The sequence below is a fragment of the Ovis canadensis genome, chromosome 22 (genome assembly GCF_042477335.2).
Source record: "Ovis canadensis isolate MfBH-ARS-UI-01 breed Bighorn chromosome 22, ARS-UI_OviCan_v2, whole genome shotgun sequence".
Lineage (NCBI taxonomy): Eukaryota > Metazoa > Chordata > Mammalia > Artiodactyla > Bovidae > Ovis > Ovis canadensis.
The window spans coordinates 26,499,754-26,511,806 of NC_091266.1; the positions used below are offsets into that span (position 1 = coordinate 26,499,754).

Here is a 12,053-nt window from a genome sequence, read left to right on the forward strand (position 1 = left end):
CATGACTATATAAGATTACACAGGCCAGGTTGAGGCAGGCCAAAAGTGGATGCCATGGGCACCAAGAGGATAATACTCTTACACAGATATGATAATCATGTCTAGTGAATACGAACACTTTAGATGGCTACAATAGAGAGCATTACAAATAAGGAAATATTTTCATTCAGGCCCAACATGTTGTATTTGAAGTCTCAAGATTCTAGCAGATTTTCTTGGTTCCCATGAATAAAGAAGTTTTAGGACTCTTTTTTTAATCACTGATCATTCTCCAGAAAGAAGGGTATGCAAAGGCACAAAATAATTAGTAAGACGGATCCCTCAGAGAATAGAGACAAATTTGAGTTAAGGCTCCGGTCTACTGACTTGCAGACTTTTATACCATGTAAAGAACAATGTCTGTTTCCAGGTGAGCAAACGAAGGCACAGATTGAGGGCATGACATTGGCAAGTTCACAGAGCCGATTTTCACAGGACTCCCTGGCTATAGGTTCAGTGGACTCTACATTACTGGCATCTCCTAGTTCCAGGGTTTCTAAAAGGCCCTACAAATTCTGAGAGAGGAATTTGCTGTCGTTCAGTTGCTCAGTCATGTCTGACTCTTTGAGACCCCATCAACTATAGACAGCACCCCAGGCTTCCCTGTCCTTCACCATCTGCAGGAGCTTGCTCCCAGGGCTTGCTAATTCCCCGAAGAGAGGAATCAGCACATCAAAAAACCTGCTTTCCACCAGCCTTTTCTCAATCCATTTTCAAAACAGAACAAAGGAAGCATTAGCTGTTTAAGTTTCATTTTCTGCAATTCTGCCCACTTCAATTTCACTTTCTACTTTCGGTTTCCAACTTATCGTTGCAAAACCACACCCACAAGTTACATCATTAGCTGCTGTTCATCTCCCTTATATAGCCCTGACCTGGGGCATAAATTTATCTGAAAATCCCTAAGAGGGACAGAACCGACCTCAGAGAAGACCACCCAGCTAGACAAGACACTGTAGAACTGCTGCCTAATTCACAGCAACCATGAGGTAAGCATTTCTCTGCTTCTCTGCCTTTCTGTATAACGTTCCTGGAAGAAATTTTAACCAAACTCTATCAACAGACTTAGTCTCAGTGATGCCGTTTCCTTATTTTTCTATTTGACCAACTGTCTCGGACCGAATGTCTGCGTGAGTGTGCACTCAGGCACACGCACATTCATGCCCATAAGCTGTTTGATCAGTTCACTTTCCTTTTTTGCTAGCATCTAGGAATTTGCTAGCACCAAAAGAAAGGGAGGGAAACAAGAAGGGTGGAAGGGAGAAAACAATCCCAGTCTCTGAAACAATTTTCCACCAATCTCATTTCTGTCTGACCTAGAGGGGGAATGGACAGTTAATCTGGATACAGATGTTGCTTTCTGGCTCCTCAACAGGAGGAAGAAAGTAGAATGCACACAGCTGTGTGAGCCACAGCAGTGGGGTCTCTCAGCTATCTTGAGAGAAATATTGCGGTGGATGAGGGAGAGATGCTCACTGCTTAGAGAACAAGACCTTTCTCTGCTGGCATCTGGTCTCATATCTGCACTGCCGGGTTCCAGTTAGGCTTTGTCAGTCTGACTGGATCTAAGATTAGCAGGTTAACTGTCCTCTGGGGAAGCCGGGTGGCCTGCCGATCCTTGACAGCCTCCTGTCCACAGGACTTGGCTAGAGTTCTGTGTCTGGGAACTCCCACATCTTCCTTAGCTAAAGGGCCTAATGTAAACTGTATTATCTAAACTGAATCTTGATTCAAAGAACCTTGGATCTTATCAGATCAAAAAAACATTAATATTGGCCTGCAAATTCGCCCTCAGTGTTCTAGTGTACAAAACTTTGAAGGGGCATCAGTTTCAGAAAATGCATAATTACAGACCTATTGTCAACCCTTCTCCCCTCCTTCGGCTCACAGACAAATAAGAGTGGATTATCACCGATAAGAAAATAATAACAACAGTAACAAAAATCATCGTCATAATAATAGAAAAGTAGATATGTCCTGGATGCTTATCAAGTGCCAGCGTGACTTCCAAGTATTATGTAAATTATTACATTTACAAAAGAAACTTATGAGGCAATTACTCCTATTATACTTATTTTTGCCAACAATGAATTTTAAATTAAAAAGCTAAGACTATACAGATAATAAGTGATAGAGCTAGACATGAACCAGAGTCTCTATTCAATGATACCTTATTTAATCTTTAAACTGATGTTTCTTAAAAGTTACCAATGGAGGTTCATGAGATCATTTCAGATGGCATAGTAATTAACTTTTATATTTTAAAGGAAGATCCCCTAGAGGAAGGTATGGCAACCCACCCCAGTATTTTTGCCTGGAGAATCCCACGGACAGAGGAGCCTGGTGGGCTATAGTCCATGGGGTTGCAAAGAGTCAGACACAACTGAAGCAACTTAGCATGCACACATGCATATTTACATATATAATTTGCAGAATTTCTACTCAGGCTAGTAACATGAATTTTTATAGTGATACATACATGTTTGATACATGTATGATAAAATACACATATGATAAAATTTACCATTTTAACTATTTTCAGTTCAGTTGAGTTCAGCTGTTCAGTCGCGTCTGACTCTGCGACCCCAAGGACTGCAGCATGCCAGGCTTCCCTGTCCATCACCAACTCCTGGAGCTTGTTCAAACTCATGGCCATCAAGTCAGTGATGCCATCCAACCATCTCATCCTCTGTCATCCCCTTCTCCTCCTGCCTTCAATCTTTCCCAGCATCAGGGTCTTTTCCAATGAGTCAGTTCTCCCCATCAGGTGGCCAAAGTATTGGAATTTCAGCTTCAGCATCAGTCCTTCCAATGAATATTCAGGATTGATTTCCTTTACAAGTGACTGGTTTGATCTCCTTGCAGTCCAAGGGACTCTAAAGAGTCTTCTCCAACACCACAGTTCAAAAGCATCAATTCTTTGGTGCTCAGCTTTCTTTATAGTCCAACTCTCACATCCATACATGACTACTAGAAAAACCATAGCTTTAACTATTTTAAGTATACAATTTTGTAGTATTTAGTACAACAACGTAGTGCAACCATCTAGTTTAAGAAAATTTCATCACTCTGAGCAGTCACTCACCTCTCATCCTTCACTCCAAGACCTGGTAACCATTAATCTGCTTTCTGTCTCTATAGATTTGTCTATTGTGGATATTTCATATATGGAAGCATACAACACACAGCCTTTTGTGACTGACTTAGTTAACTTAACATAATGCCTTCAAGGTTCATCCATACTGACGCATGTATTAGAATGCACTTCCATTTTAAAGCTGAATAATATTCCTTTGTATGCACTGACTACATTTTGTTTATCCATTCATCCACTGGAGAACACTTGGGATTCTCCCACATTTTGACTACTGTGAATAATGCTGCTATGAATATAAGTACACAAATATCTATTCAAGTGTTTGCTTTCATTTATTTTGGGTATCTACCAGAAGTGGAATTGATGAATTATATGATAATTCTATATTTAATTTTTTGAGGAATCATCATTTTCCACAGCAGCTGCCCGATTTTACATTCTCCCTAGCAATGCACAAGGGTTCTAATTTCTCCACATCCTTGACAACATTTGATATTTTCTATGTTTTTGGTAAATAGCCATCCTAATGGATGTGTAGAGGTTTTTTATTATGGTTTTGATTCACATTTCATTAATGATTGGTGATGTTGAACATCTTTTCATGTACTTACTGGCCATCTGTATATTTTCTTTAGGGAAATGTCTATTGAAGTCCTTTGCCCATTCTTTTAATCAGTTATTTGTTTTTCTGTTATTGAGTTATAGGAGCTGCTTATTAGTCTAAATATTAATCCCTTATCAGGTACATGATTTGCAAACATTTTCTCCCATTCTGTGGGATATCTTTTTACTCTACTGATACTGCCCTTTGATGCACAAAACTTTTTAGTTTTGCTAAAGCTCAATTTGTTTATTTTTACTTTTGTTACCTTTGTGTTTAGTATATCCAAGAAACTGTTGCTAAATCCAATGTCATGGAGTTTTTCCCTGTTTTGTTTCTAGATTTTTATAGCTTTAGGTGTTACATTTAGATCTCTGACACATTTTGAATTCATTTTTTGTATATAGTATATGGAAGGAGTCCAACTTCAATCTTTTGTATATGGATATTCCTTTTTTCTGCATATATCCCAGACTGAGGGCTGGAGAAGCCAGAAACCTAGAAATGCCAGTAGGCGTGACTAGAAAAGTATCATGAAACACCTGCTCTCTCTAGCCAAAGGGCCCAGAAAGGAGACAGTCTAGCAAAACAAAAAATTTATAAACAACCACTACTCCAGCCAAATACCACAGGAAAAGTCAAACAAAAACTAAGGCCCCATTCCAAACTCTGCTAGCAAAGGCTGAGTGGGTAGCCCAGACTTCTATTCTCACCAGGCTATGAGCTAGGCATCTGGACTCGTCCTCTCTCTCGCCAATGGATGATGCCAGAGAAGGCCGAATGGAATGCAAAGATTTTCATCCCCACCTGGGTAGCAACAAGGGTCCCTCTCTTTGCAGTGGGGGGGTGAAGACCATAAAAGGCAATGCGGATATCAGTCCCCCCCTGGTGGTAATGAGGTGCCTTCCCACTCCCCACTGAGATGGCAACAGAGAGGGCTAGTGGAGCTCAGGATTTTCACCACCATAAAGAGGTAATAAGGCCACTCTCCCCAACTCACCTCACACATACGTGTACTTAAGTGTAAACCTAACATAACATGCATAGGACTTGAATGCCCAAAACTACAAATGCTGATGAAAGAAATCAAAGAATAGCTACATAAATAGATACAGCATGTTCATGGATTAGAAGATTCAGCATAGTACTGCTACTGCTAAGTCATTTCAGTCGTGTCCGACTCTGTGCAACCCCATAGACGGCAGCCCACCAGGCTTCCCTGTCCCTGGGATTCTCCAGGCAAGAACACTGGAGTGGGTTGCCATTTCCTTCTCCAATGCATGAAAGTGAAAAGTGAAAGTGAAGTCGCTCAGTCATATTCGACTCTTAGCGACCCCATGGACTGCAGCCTAACAGGCTCCTCCATCCATGGGATTTTTAGCTACATAAATAGATACAGCATGTTCATGGATTAGAAGATTCAGCATAGTAAAAATGTCTATTTTCCACAGTTGACAAAAACCTTCCTATCAAACTCCAGCAAGACTTTTATAGACTCAGGAAATATTAAACAAAAATTTATACGGAAATGCAAAGGAACTAGAAAAACAATTTTGAAAAAAAGAAGAATAGAGAGGAATCACCCTACCCAATTTTCAGACTGTTTGTATACTGTAAGCAAGATGGTTGGTATTGGTGGAAGAATAAACACAGAGATCAGTGGAGTGGAATAAGGAACCCAGAAATAATCCCACACAAGCACAGCCAGCTGATTTTTGACAATGTTGCAAATTCAATTCAATGGAGGATGAGCAGGCTTCAGCCAATGATGCTGGAACAACTGGGTATCCACAGGCTGAAAAATGAGCCACTGATCTAATCTCCATACATTACGCAAAAGCAACTCAAAATGGATTACAGACTTAAATGTAAAATGATCGAACTTGTAGAAGAAAACACAGGAGAAAACCTTCAGGACTTAGGGCCTGGTGAAGAGTTCCTAGACATGACACCAAACACATGATCCATTAAGAGAAAAAAAAATCAATAAATTATACCTCATCAAAAGTAGAAACTTTGGGGACTTCCCTGATGGTCCAGTGGTTAAGACTCTGCACTTCCAATTGAGAGAGTAGCATTAAAACATATACATTACCATATGTAAAACAGATAGTGGGAATCTGCTGTATGACTAGGGAGCTCAGACCCAGACAACCGAGAGGGGTGGCATGCAGTGGGAGATGCAAGGTTCAGGAGGGAGGGGACACTATATGCCTATGGCTGATTTATGTTGACATACAGCAGAAACCAATACAATATTGTAAAGCAATTTTTTCTTTAATTAAAAATAATTTTTAATTAATTAATTTGGCTGCTAGGTCTTGGTTGTTTCCCAAGAGATCTTTAGTTGTGCAAACCACATGTGGGATCTAGTTCCCTGACCAGAGATTAAGCCCAGGCCCCCTACATTGGGAGCTCAGAGTCTTAGCCACTGGAGCACCAGGGAAGTCTCAAAAATAATTTAAAAAAAAAAAAAAAGGATAAAAAAAAAACCTAGATGGCCAGTTGGAATATGCTATATAATGCAAGGAGCTCAAATCTGGTACCCTATAACAACCTAGAGGGGTGGGGTGGGAGGTGGGAGGGAAGCTCAAGAGAGAGGGGACATATGTACACCCATGGCTGATTCATGTTGATGTATGGCAGAAACCAATACAATATTATAAAGCAATTATCATCCAATTAAAAATAAATAATAATTTTTTAAAAAAAGGAAAAAAAAAAGATTCTGTGTTTCCAATGAAGGAGATATGGGTTTGATCCCTGGTCAGGAAACCAAGAGCCCACATGCTGTTTCTCAGGACCAGAAAATTTTTTTTTAAAAAGTAAAAACTTTTGCTCTTCAAGTGAAAGTGAAGTCGCTCAGTCGTGTCCGACTCTTAGCGACCCCATGGACTGCAGCCCACCAGGCTCCTCCGTCCATGGGATTTTCCAGGCAAGAGTACTGGAGTGGGGTGCCATTGCCTTCTCTGATTCAACATCACTAGCATTAGGGAAATGCAAATTAAGACCACAAAGAGCTACCTCTACATCTATTAAAAGAGCTAATAACATTTTTTTTTAAGTGGAAATATAAAATTCTGGTAAGAATACAAAGAACTAGATCATTCATACATTACTCTGTATGTGTGTCAGTTACTCAGTTGCTTCTGATTCTTTGCGACCCCATGGACTGTAGCCTACCAGGCTCCACTATTCATGGAATTTTCCAGGCAAGAATACTGGAGTGGACTGCCATTCCCTTCTCCGGGGGATCTTCCCAACCCAGGGACTGAACCTGGGTCTCCAGCATTGCAAGCAAACTCTTTACCGTTTGAGCCACCAGGGAAGCATACATTACTAGTAGGAATGAAAAATGAACAGTGTGCATATTGTACCATGGCCAGTTTCCTAATTTTGACGTTGTACTATAGTTGGATAAAATATAATCTTTGGGAGAACTGCCTTATGTGCAATCTTTGCAAATTTCTGTGAATATATATAAATAAATAAATATTTCCTACAAATAAATCCAACTAAAATAAATGGGTCAAATATGATCACATTTTAGATAGTCTTATTTGTTACACAATCTGTAGACTAAGGTCCTGATGTCTATAATATTTCCTAAGGCTTTGCGTTTCTTACTGGTCTCTACCTTAAATACAGCAATAGGAAAACAGAAAACTCTTATATAGCATGAAATATGCATGCTCTGAGTGTTTTACATAGATAGGCTTATTAATTCTCACCAAATCCAGTGTGATAAGTTTATCTTCTGTGCTTTACAAAGGAGGTTCTGAAGCACAGAGAAGTTTCATGGCTAGAAAATGCTGGAGTCAGTGTATGGAGCCAAGCAAGCTGCATTCAGAGGCCACATGGATCTTAGAAATACAGGAACTCGAGGAAGATCGAAGCAGGCATGCCCTTTTCAAGGCTAGGCTCTAAATAGGAAGCGTTTTACCTGGCTTATTTCTATTGGCTGTTTGTCACCTAACAAAGAAAATCTGCTTTTGTTTTTACAGTTATAATGCTGATGAGGATCAGATCAAGGATAAGCTGCAACAGTTGAGATGTCACTTTACATGGGAGTTGGTCATTGAAGAGACAGAAATACCGGATTTAGAAAACAGGATCTTGGAGGAGATTATGTTCCTGGACATCAAATACAACGTGGGAATACACAACTTACTGGCCTATGTGAAGCACCTGAAAGGCCAGAATGAAGAAGCCCTGAAGAGTTTACAAAAAGCTGAAGACTTAACCCAGCCAGAACAGGCCAACCAATCAGAAGTGAGAAGTCTGGTTACCTGGGGCAACTATGCCTGGCTGTATTACCATATGGGCCAACAGGCAAAAGCCCAGATTTACCTGGACAAGGTGAAGAACACTTGCAGGAACCTTGGGAAGTCTTCCAGCTATAGAATGGAGTGTCCTCAGATGGACTGTGAGGAAGGATGGGCCTTGCTGAAATGCGGAGGAAAGAATTATGAACAGGCCCAAGTCTGCTTTGAAAAGGCTCTGGAAGAGGACCCTGAAAACCCTGAATTCATCACTGGGTATGCGATCGTCATCTATCGCCTGGAGGGCTTTAACAAAGGACCACAGAGTGGTACGGAATTTTGTCTGAACCTCCTGAAACAAGCTGTCAGGCTAAATCCAAACGACGCGTACATTAAGGCTCTTCTCGGCCTGAAGCTTCAAGATGTAGAGCAAGAAGCTGAAGGAGAAAAGTACATCGAAGAAGCACTGACCGATGAGTCCTCTAAGATTTATGTCTTTCGGTATGCTGCCAAGTTTTACCGAAGAAAAGGCGTTCTGGATGAAGCTCTTCGGCTCTCAAAATTGGCCTTGGCGGAAACCCCCTTCTCTGCTTTCCAGCATCACCAGACAGGGCTTTGCTACAAGTCACAAATAATCCAAATAAAGAAAACTACAAACTGTCAGCCTAAAGGACAGGATAAAGAAAACATCAACAGACTGGTATTATTAGCCTTACAACATTTCAAACGTGCTGTGCAACTAAAGCCCACATTTGAGTACGCTTACACAAGCCTGGCAGAAATGTACGCAGAAGCGGGTGAGCACGGAAAAGCTGATGATACTTTTCAAAAAGCGTTCTGCTTGAAATCACTCAACAAAGATATGCTGCAACACATACATTTCCACTACGGCCGATTTCTGGAACTTCACAAAAAATCTGAAGTTGATGCAATTAGCCAATATTTAAAAGCAATAAAAATAGAAAGCACATCAATAGATAGGGATTAAAGCATCAATTATTTGACAAAATTGGCTTCAAAGAAACTCCGGAAAAATCCATCAGATATAGAAAGCTTGAGTATCCTTGGGTTAATCCACAAAGTAAAAGGAGAAATGAATGAAGCCCTGGAGTATTATGAGCGGGCCCTGAGGCTGGCTCCTGACTTGGAGAACTCTGCTGTGACCCCCAGGCACTGAAATATGGGCTGCTGTCCCAATATACTAACCATCTTTTCTGCTTGTGACTTTCAGAAACACATTATGTAACTCACCACAGTGATGTAATCTTTGAACAGTTACTCAAACCTGATAAAACATTAGCTGTATTCAGAAAATAGTCAAACAGCCTTCAGGAGTGGTTGTGAGATGCCAACTGTGGAACCAGAAACCACCCCTATTCCCAATCCCCTGCCTACAGAAGAAGAGAAAACAGAATCTAATCAGGAGGTTGCTAACCCAGAACACTGTATTAAATAAACAACCTTTACAGAACAGATGGGCACTCTGGTTTTTTAAAAATGATAAAAGCAAAACCTTTGATTTATCTCTAAATTCGACACTGTTGAGAACTTTTGGGCTCTGTACAACCGTATCCAGTTATCTAGTAATTTAATGTCTGGCTGTGACTACTCACTTTTTAAGGATGGTATTGAGCCTATGTGGGAAGATGAGAAAAACAAACAAGAAGGACAATGGCTAATTACACTGAACAAACAGCAGAGATGAAGTGACCTCGATGTTTTTTGGCTAGAGATACTGCTTGCTGTGCCTTACTGGAGAATCTTTTGATGACTACAATGATGATGTATGTGGAGCTGTTGTTAATGTTAGAGCTAAAGGTGACAAGACATGGACACGAGCTTGAGTAAACTCTGCAAGTTGGTGATGGACAGGGAGGCCTGGTGTGCTGCAGTCCATGGTGTTGCAAAGAGTCGGACATGACTAAGTGACTTAACTGAACTGAAAGGTGATGAAATTGCAATATGGACTACTGAATGTGAAAACAGCAAAACTGTTACACATTTAGGGAGGGTATACAAGGAAAAGTTGGGACTTCCTCCAAAGATAGTGACTGGTTATCAGTCCCATGCAGACACAGCTACCAAGAGCAGCTCCACCACTAAAAACAGGTCTGTTGTTTCCCACAGGCAACTGCCTCAAGCAATCAAGATTTGGGAGCTGAAGGAAAGCCTCTTCAAAAGCAGGATGGACTGCATTTAAATTTGAGTTCCTTCTAAATGTTGCTAAGATATAAGGAAGTTTCATTAGCCTTTGTCTTATACTTCTGTATTCATATTTTCTCTTTTTTTTTTAGCTAGAGTGTCCATTATCCCAATCAAAGTATTACAGTACACATCATATCATCCCCAGAATCCATAAATGTGCTCCTGGCCCACTCTATAAAATAGAATTAACCATTACAAAAACATTTGACCCATCTACAGCATTAAAAAAAGAACTTGCATTTCTATACCTTACAAGAGAATGATTTTGTTTCCATTCCATTGTATGAAGGAGCGTATTTTACCGGTTTGAAAGAGTATGATGCATAGCTTTCTGGCAATTTTGTTTCTTTTTACAGCATTCTCTGTGCTGTACTCTTGCTGATGGCTGCTAGATTTTATTTGTTTCCCTATTTGATAACATTAGTGACTCTGATTTCAGTTTTTCACGTGTTTTGCTTTAGTTTTTCTTTCTCATGTAACATTGGTGAAGAATCTAGGAATATGACATAAAGGTAGAATAAGCATTAATTTTGTGCCTTTTTTGGTAATTTTTTTTGTAACTACAATGCTTTGCTACAAATTTATGCGTTTCATTCAAATCACTGATCTATGTTTGTGTGACTTCCTAAACTTAGTTGTGTATTATAAAAAAATGTAGTATCATAATTACATTCCTAATTAGAATTAGTATGTCCGTTTTTGTATCTTTATGCTGTACTTTAACACTTTGTATTACTTAGGTTATTTTGCTTTGGTTAAAAAATTGGCTCAAGTAGAAAAGCGATCCCACTCATTAAAACTGTAAATAAAATGTGTACCGTGAATTGTCTTTTTTTTAAAAAAGAAAATAGTCAAACAGAACATATATGCCTCTATATGTGAGAGACAGAGAAGAGAAAGAACCATTTCTCTGTGAATGTTATACAGTAGGGAAAAAAGGAGAAAAAAATAGTAGTTTGTTGAGTAGATTTAAAGCAAAAAAAAACCCACCAAACACTGGACTTACATAAAATAAAATGTTCAATTCATTCATTTTATCAATAAATAGCTTTCAGCGCTAGATATCAAAAGTACTAGGGTGAAGGAGCGAAGGGAAGGTTCTTTCACCTCTACCCATCTTAGGTTTATTGGCTAGAGCCTTAAATTACACTGACAAAAGACAGATTAACAAGAGGAAAAACAAGTGTATTAACACATGCATCAGGCATACACCTGAGTACCCAGTGATGAGTAACTCAAAGCGGTGACCAGAAGGTGGGCTTATATAGCATCCTAACAACCAAATGATACATTTTTAGAGAAATGATAAGGCAAAGGCAAAGAACTTCAAATTTCTAAGGAGCAAATTGTATGAAGGCAAACATCTGGGGGAAACTAATAGAAGGTAAGAGTTTGCTTATAAGGTGTGTTACATATATCTTTCTGTCAGTGTCTCTGGGCTGTTTAGGGACTAGGGCTGTCTCAGGTGATTAACTTCTGTCCTTCCTGGTAGAGAGAGGAGAGACATTATTTTTCAGGCAGATGGGGGAGAATAGAGAGCTCTTCTTCTATCTTCTTCTTTTCAATTGCCTTCAGCTCAAAATAATCCTTATGGCAAGGTGGCATATTTGGGGGTGGCGTATTCTGCTACCCCTCAGTGAACAAAGCAGACATTTCCCCCCAAACCTCAAGCAGCGAGTGAGAGAGACAGACAGGAAAACAAGTACACAGTCAATTAAAGGTCAATTTTCTCCATGAAGATATTTGAAATTTAATTCGTTGTTCCAAACAATTTCTGTTGCTTTATGCCATTTTGTTTGAAGCACTATTGATTCAGTCATTTGCTAGCACAGATTTAGTTAGATGAATA

At 39.7% G+C, this 12,053-nt stretch overlaps 1 protein-coding gene, 1 long non-coding RNA gene and 1 pseudogene across 2 annotated transcripts in view; 2 read left to right on the forward strand and 1 right to left on the reverse strand.

Annotated features, from left to right (window-relative positions):
- Positions 1-12,053, reverse strand: part of LOC138427865 (uncharacterized) — an 83,564-nt gene that overhangs the window by 66,909 nt on the left and 4,602 nt on the right. The window lies entirely within an intron of this gene.
- On the forward strand, positions 534-11,015 carry LOC138427862 (interferon-induced protein with tetratricopeptide repeats 1-like). Its single transcript, XM_069567978.1, has 2 exons — positions 534-1,028; positions 7,742-11,015. The coding sequence occupies exons 1-2, from the start codon at positions 1,024-1,026 to the stop codon at positions 8,985-8,987; spliced, it is 1,251 nt and encodes a 416-aa protein (XP_069424079.1). The 5' UTR covers positions 534-1,023; the 3' UTR covers positions 8,988-11,015.
- Positions 9,345-11,015, forward strand: LOC138427863 (eukaryotic translation initiation factor 4E pseudogene; annotated as a pseudogene).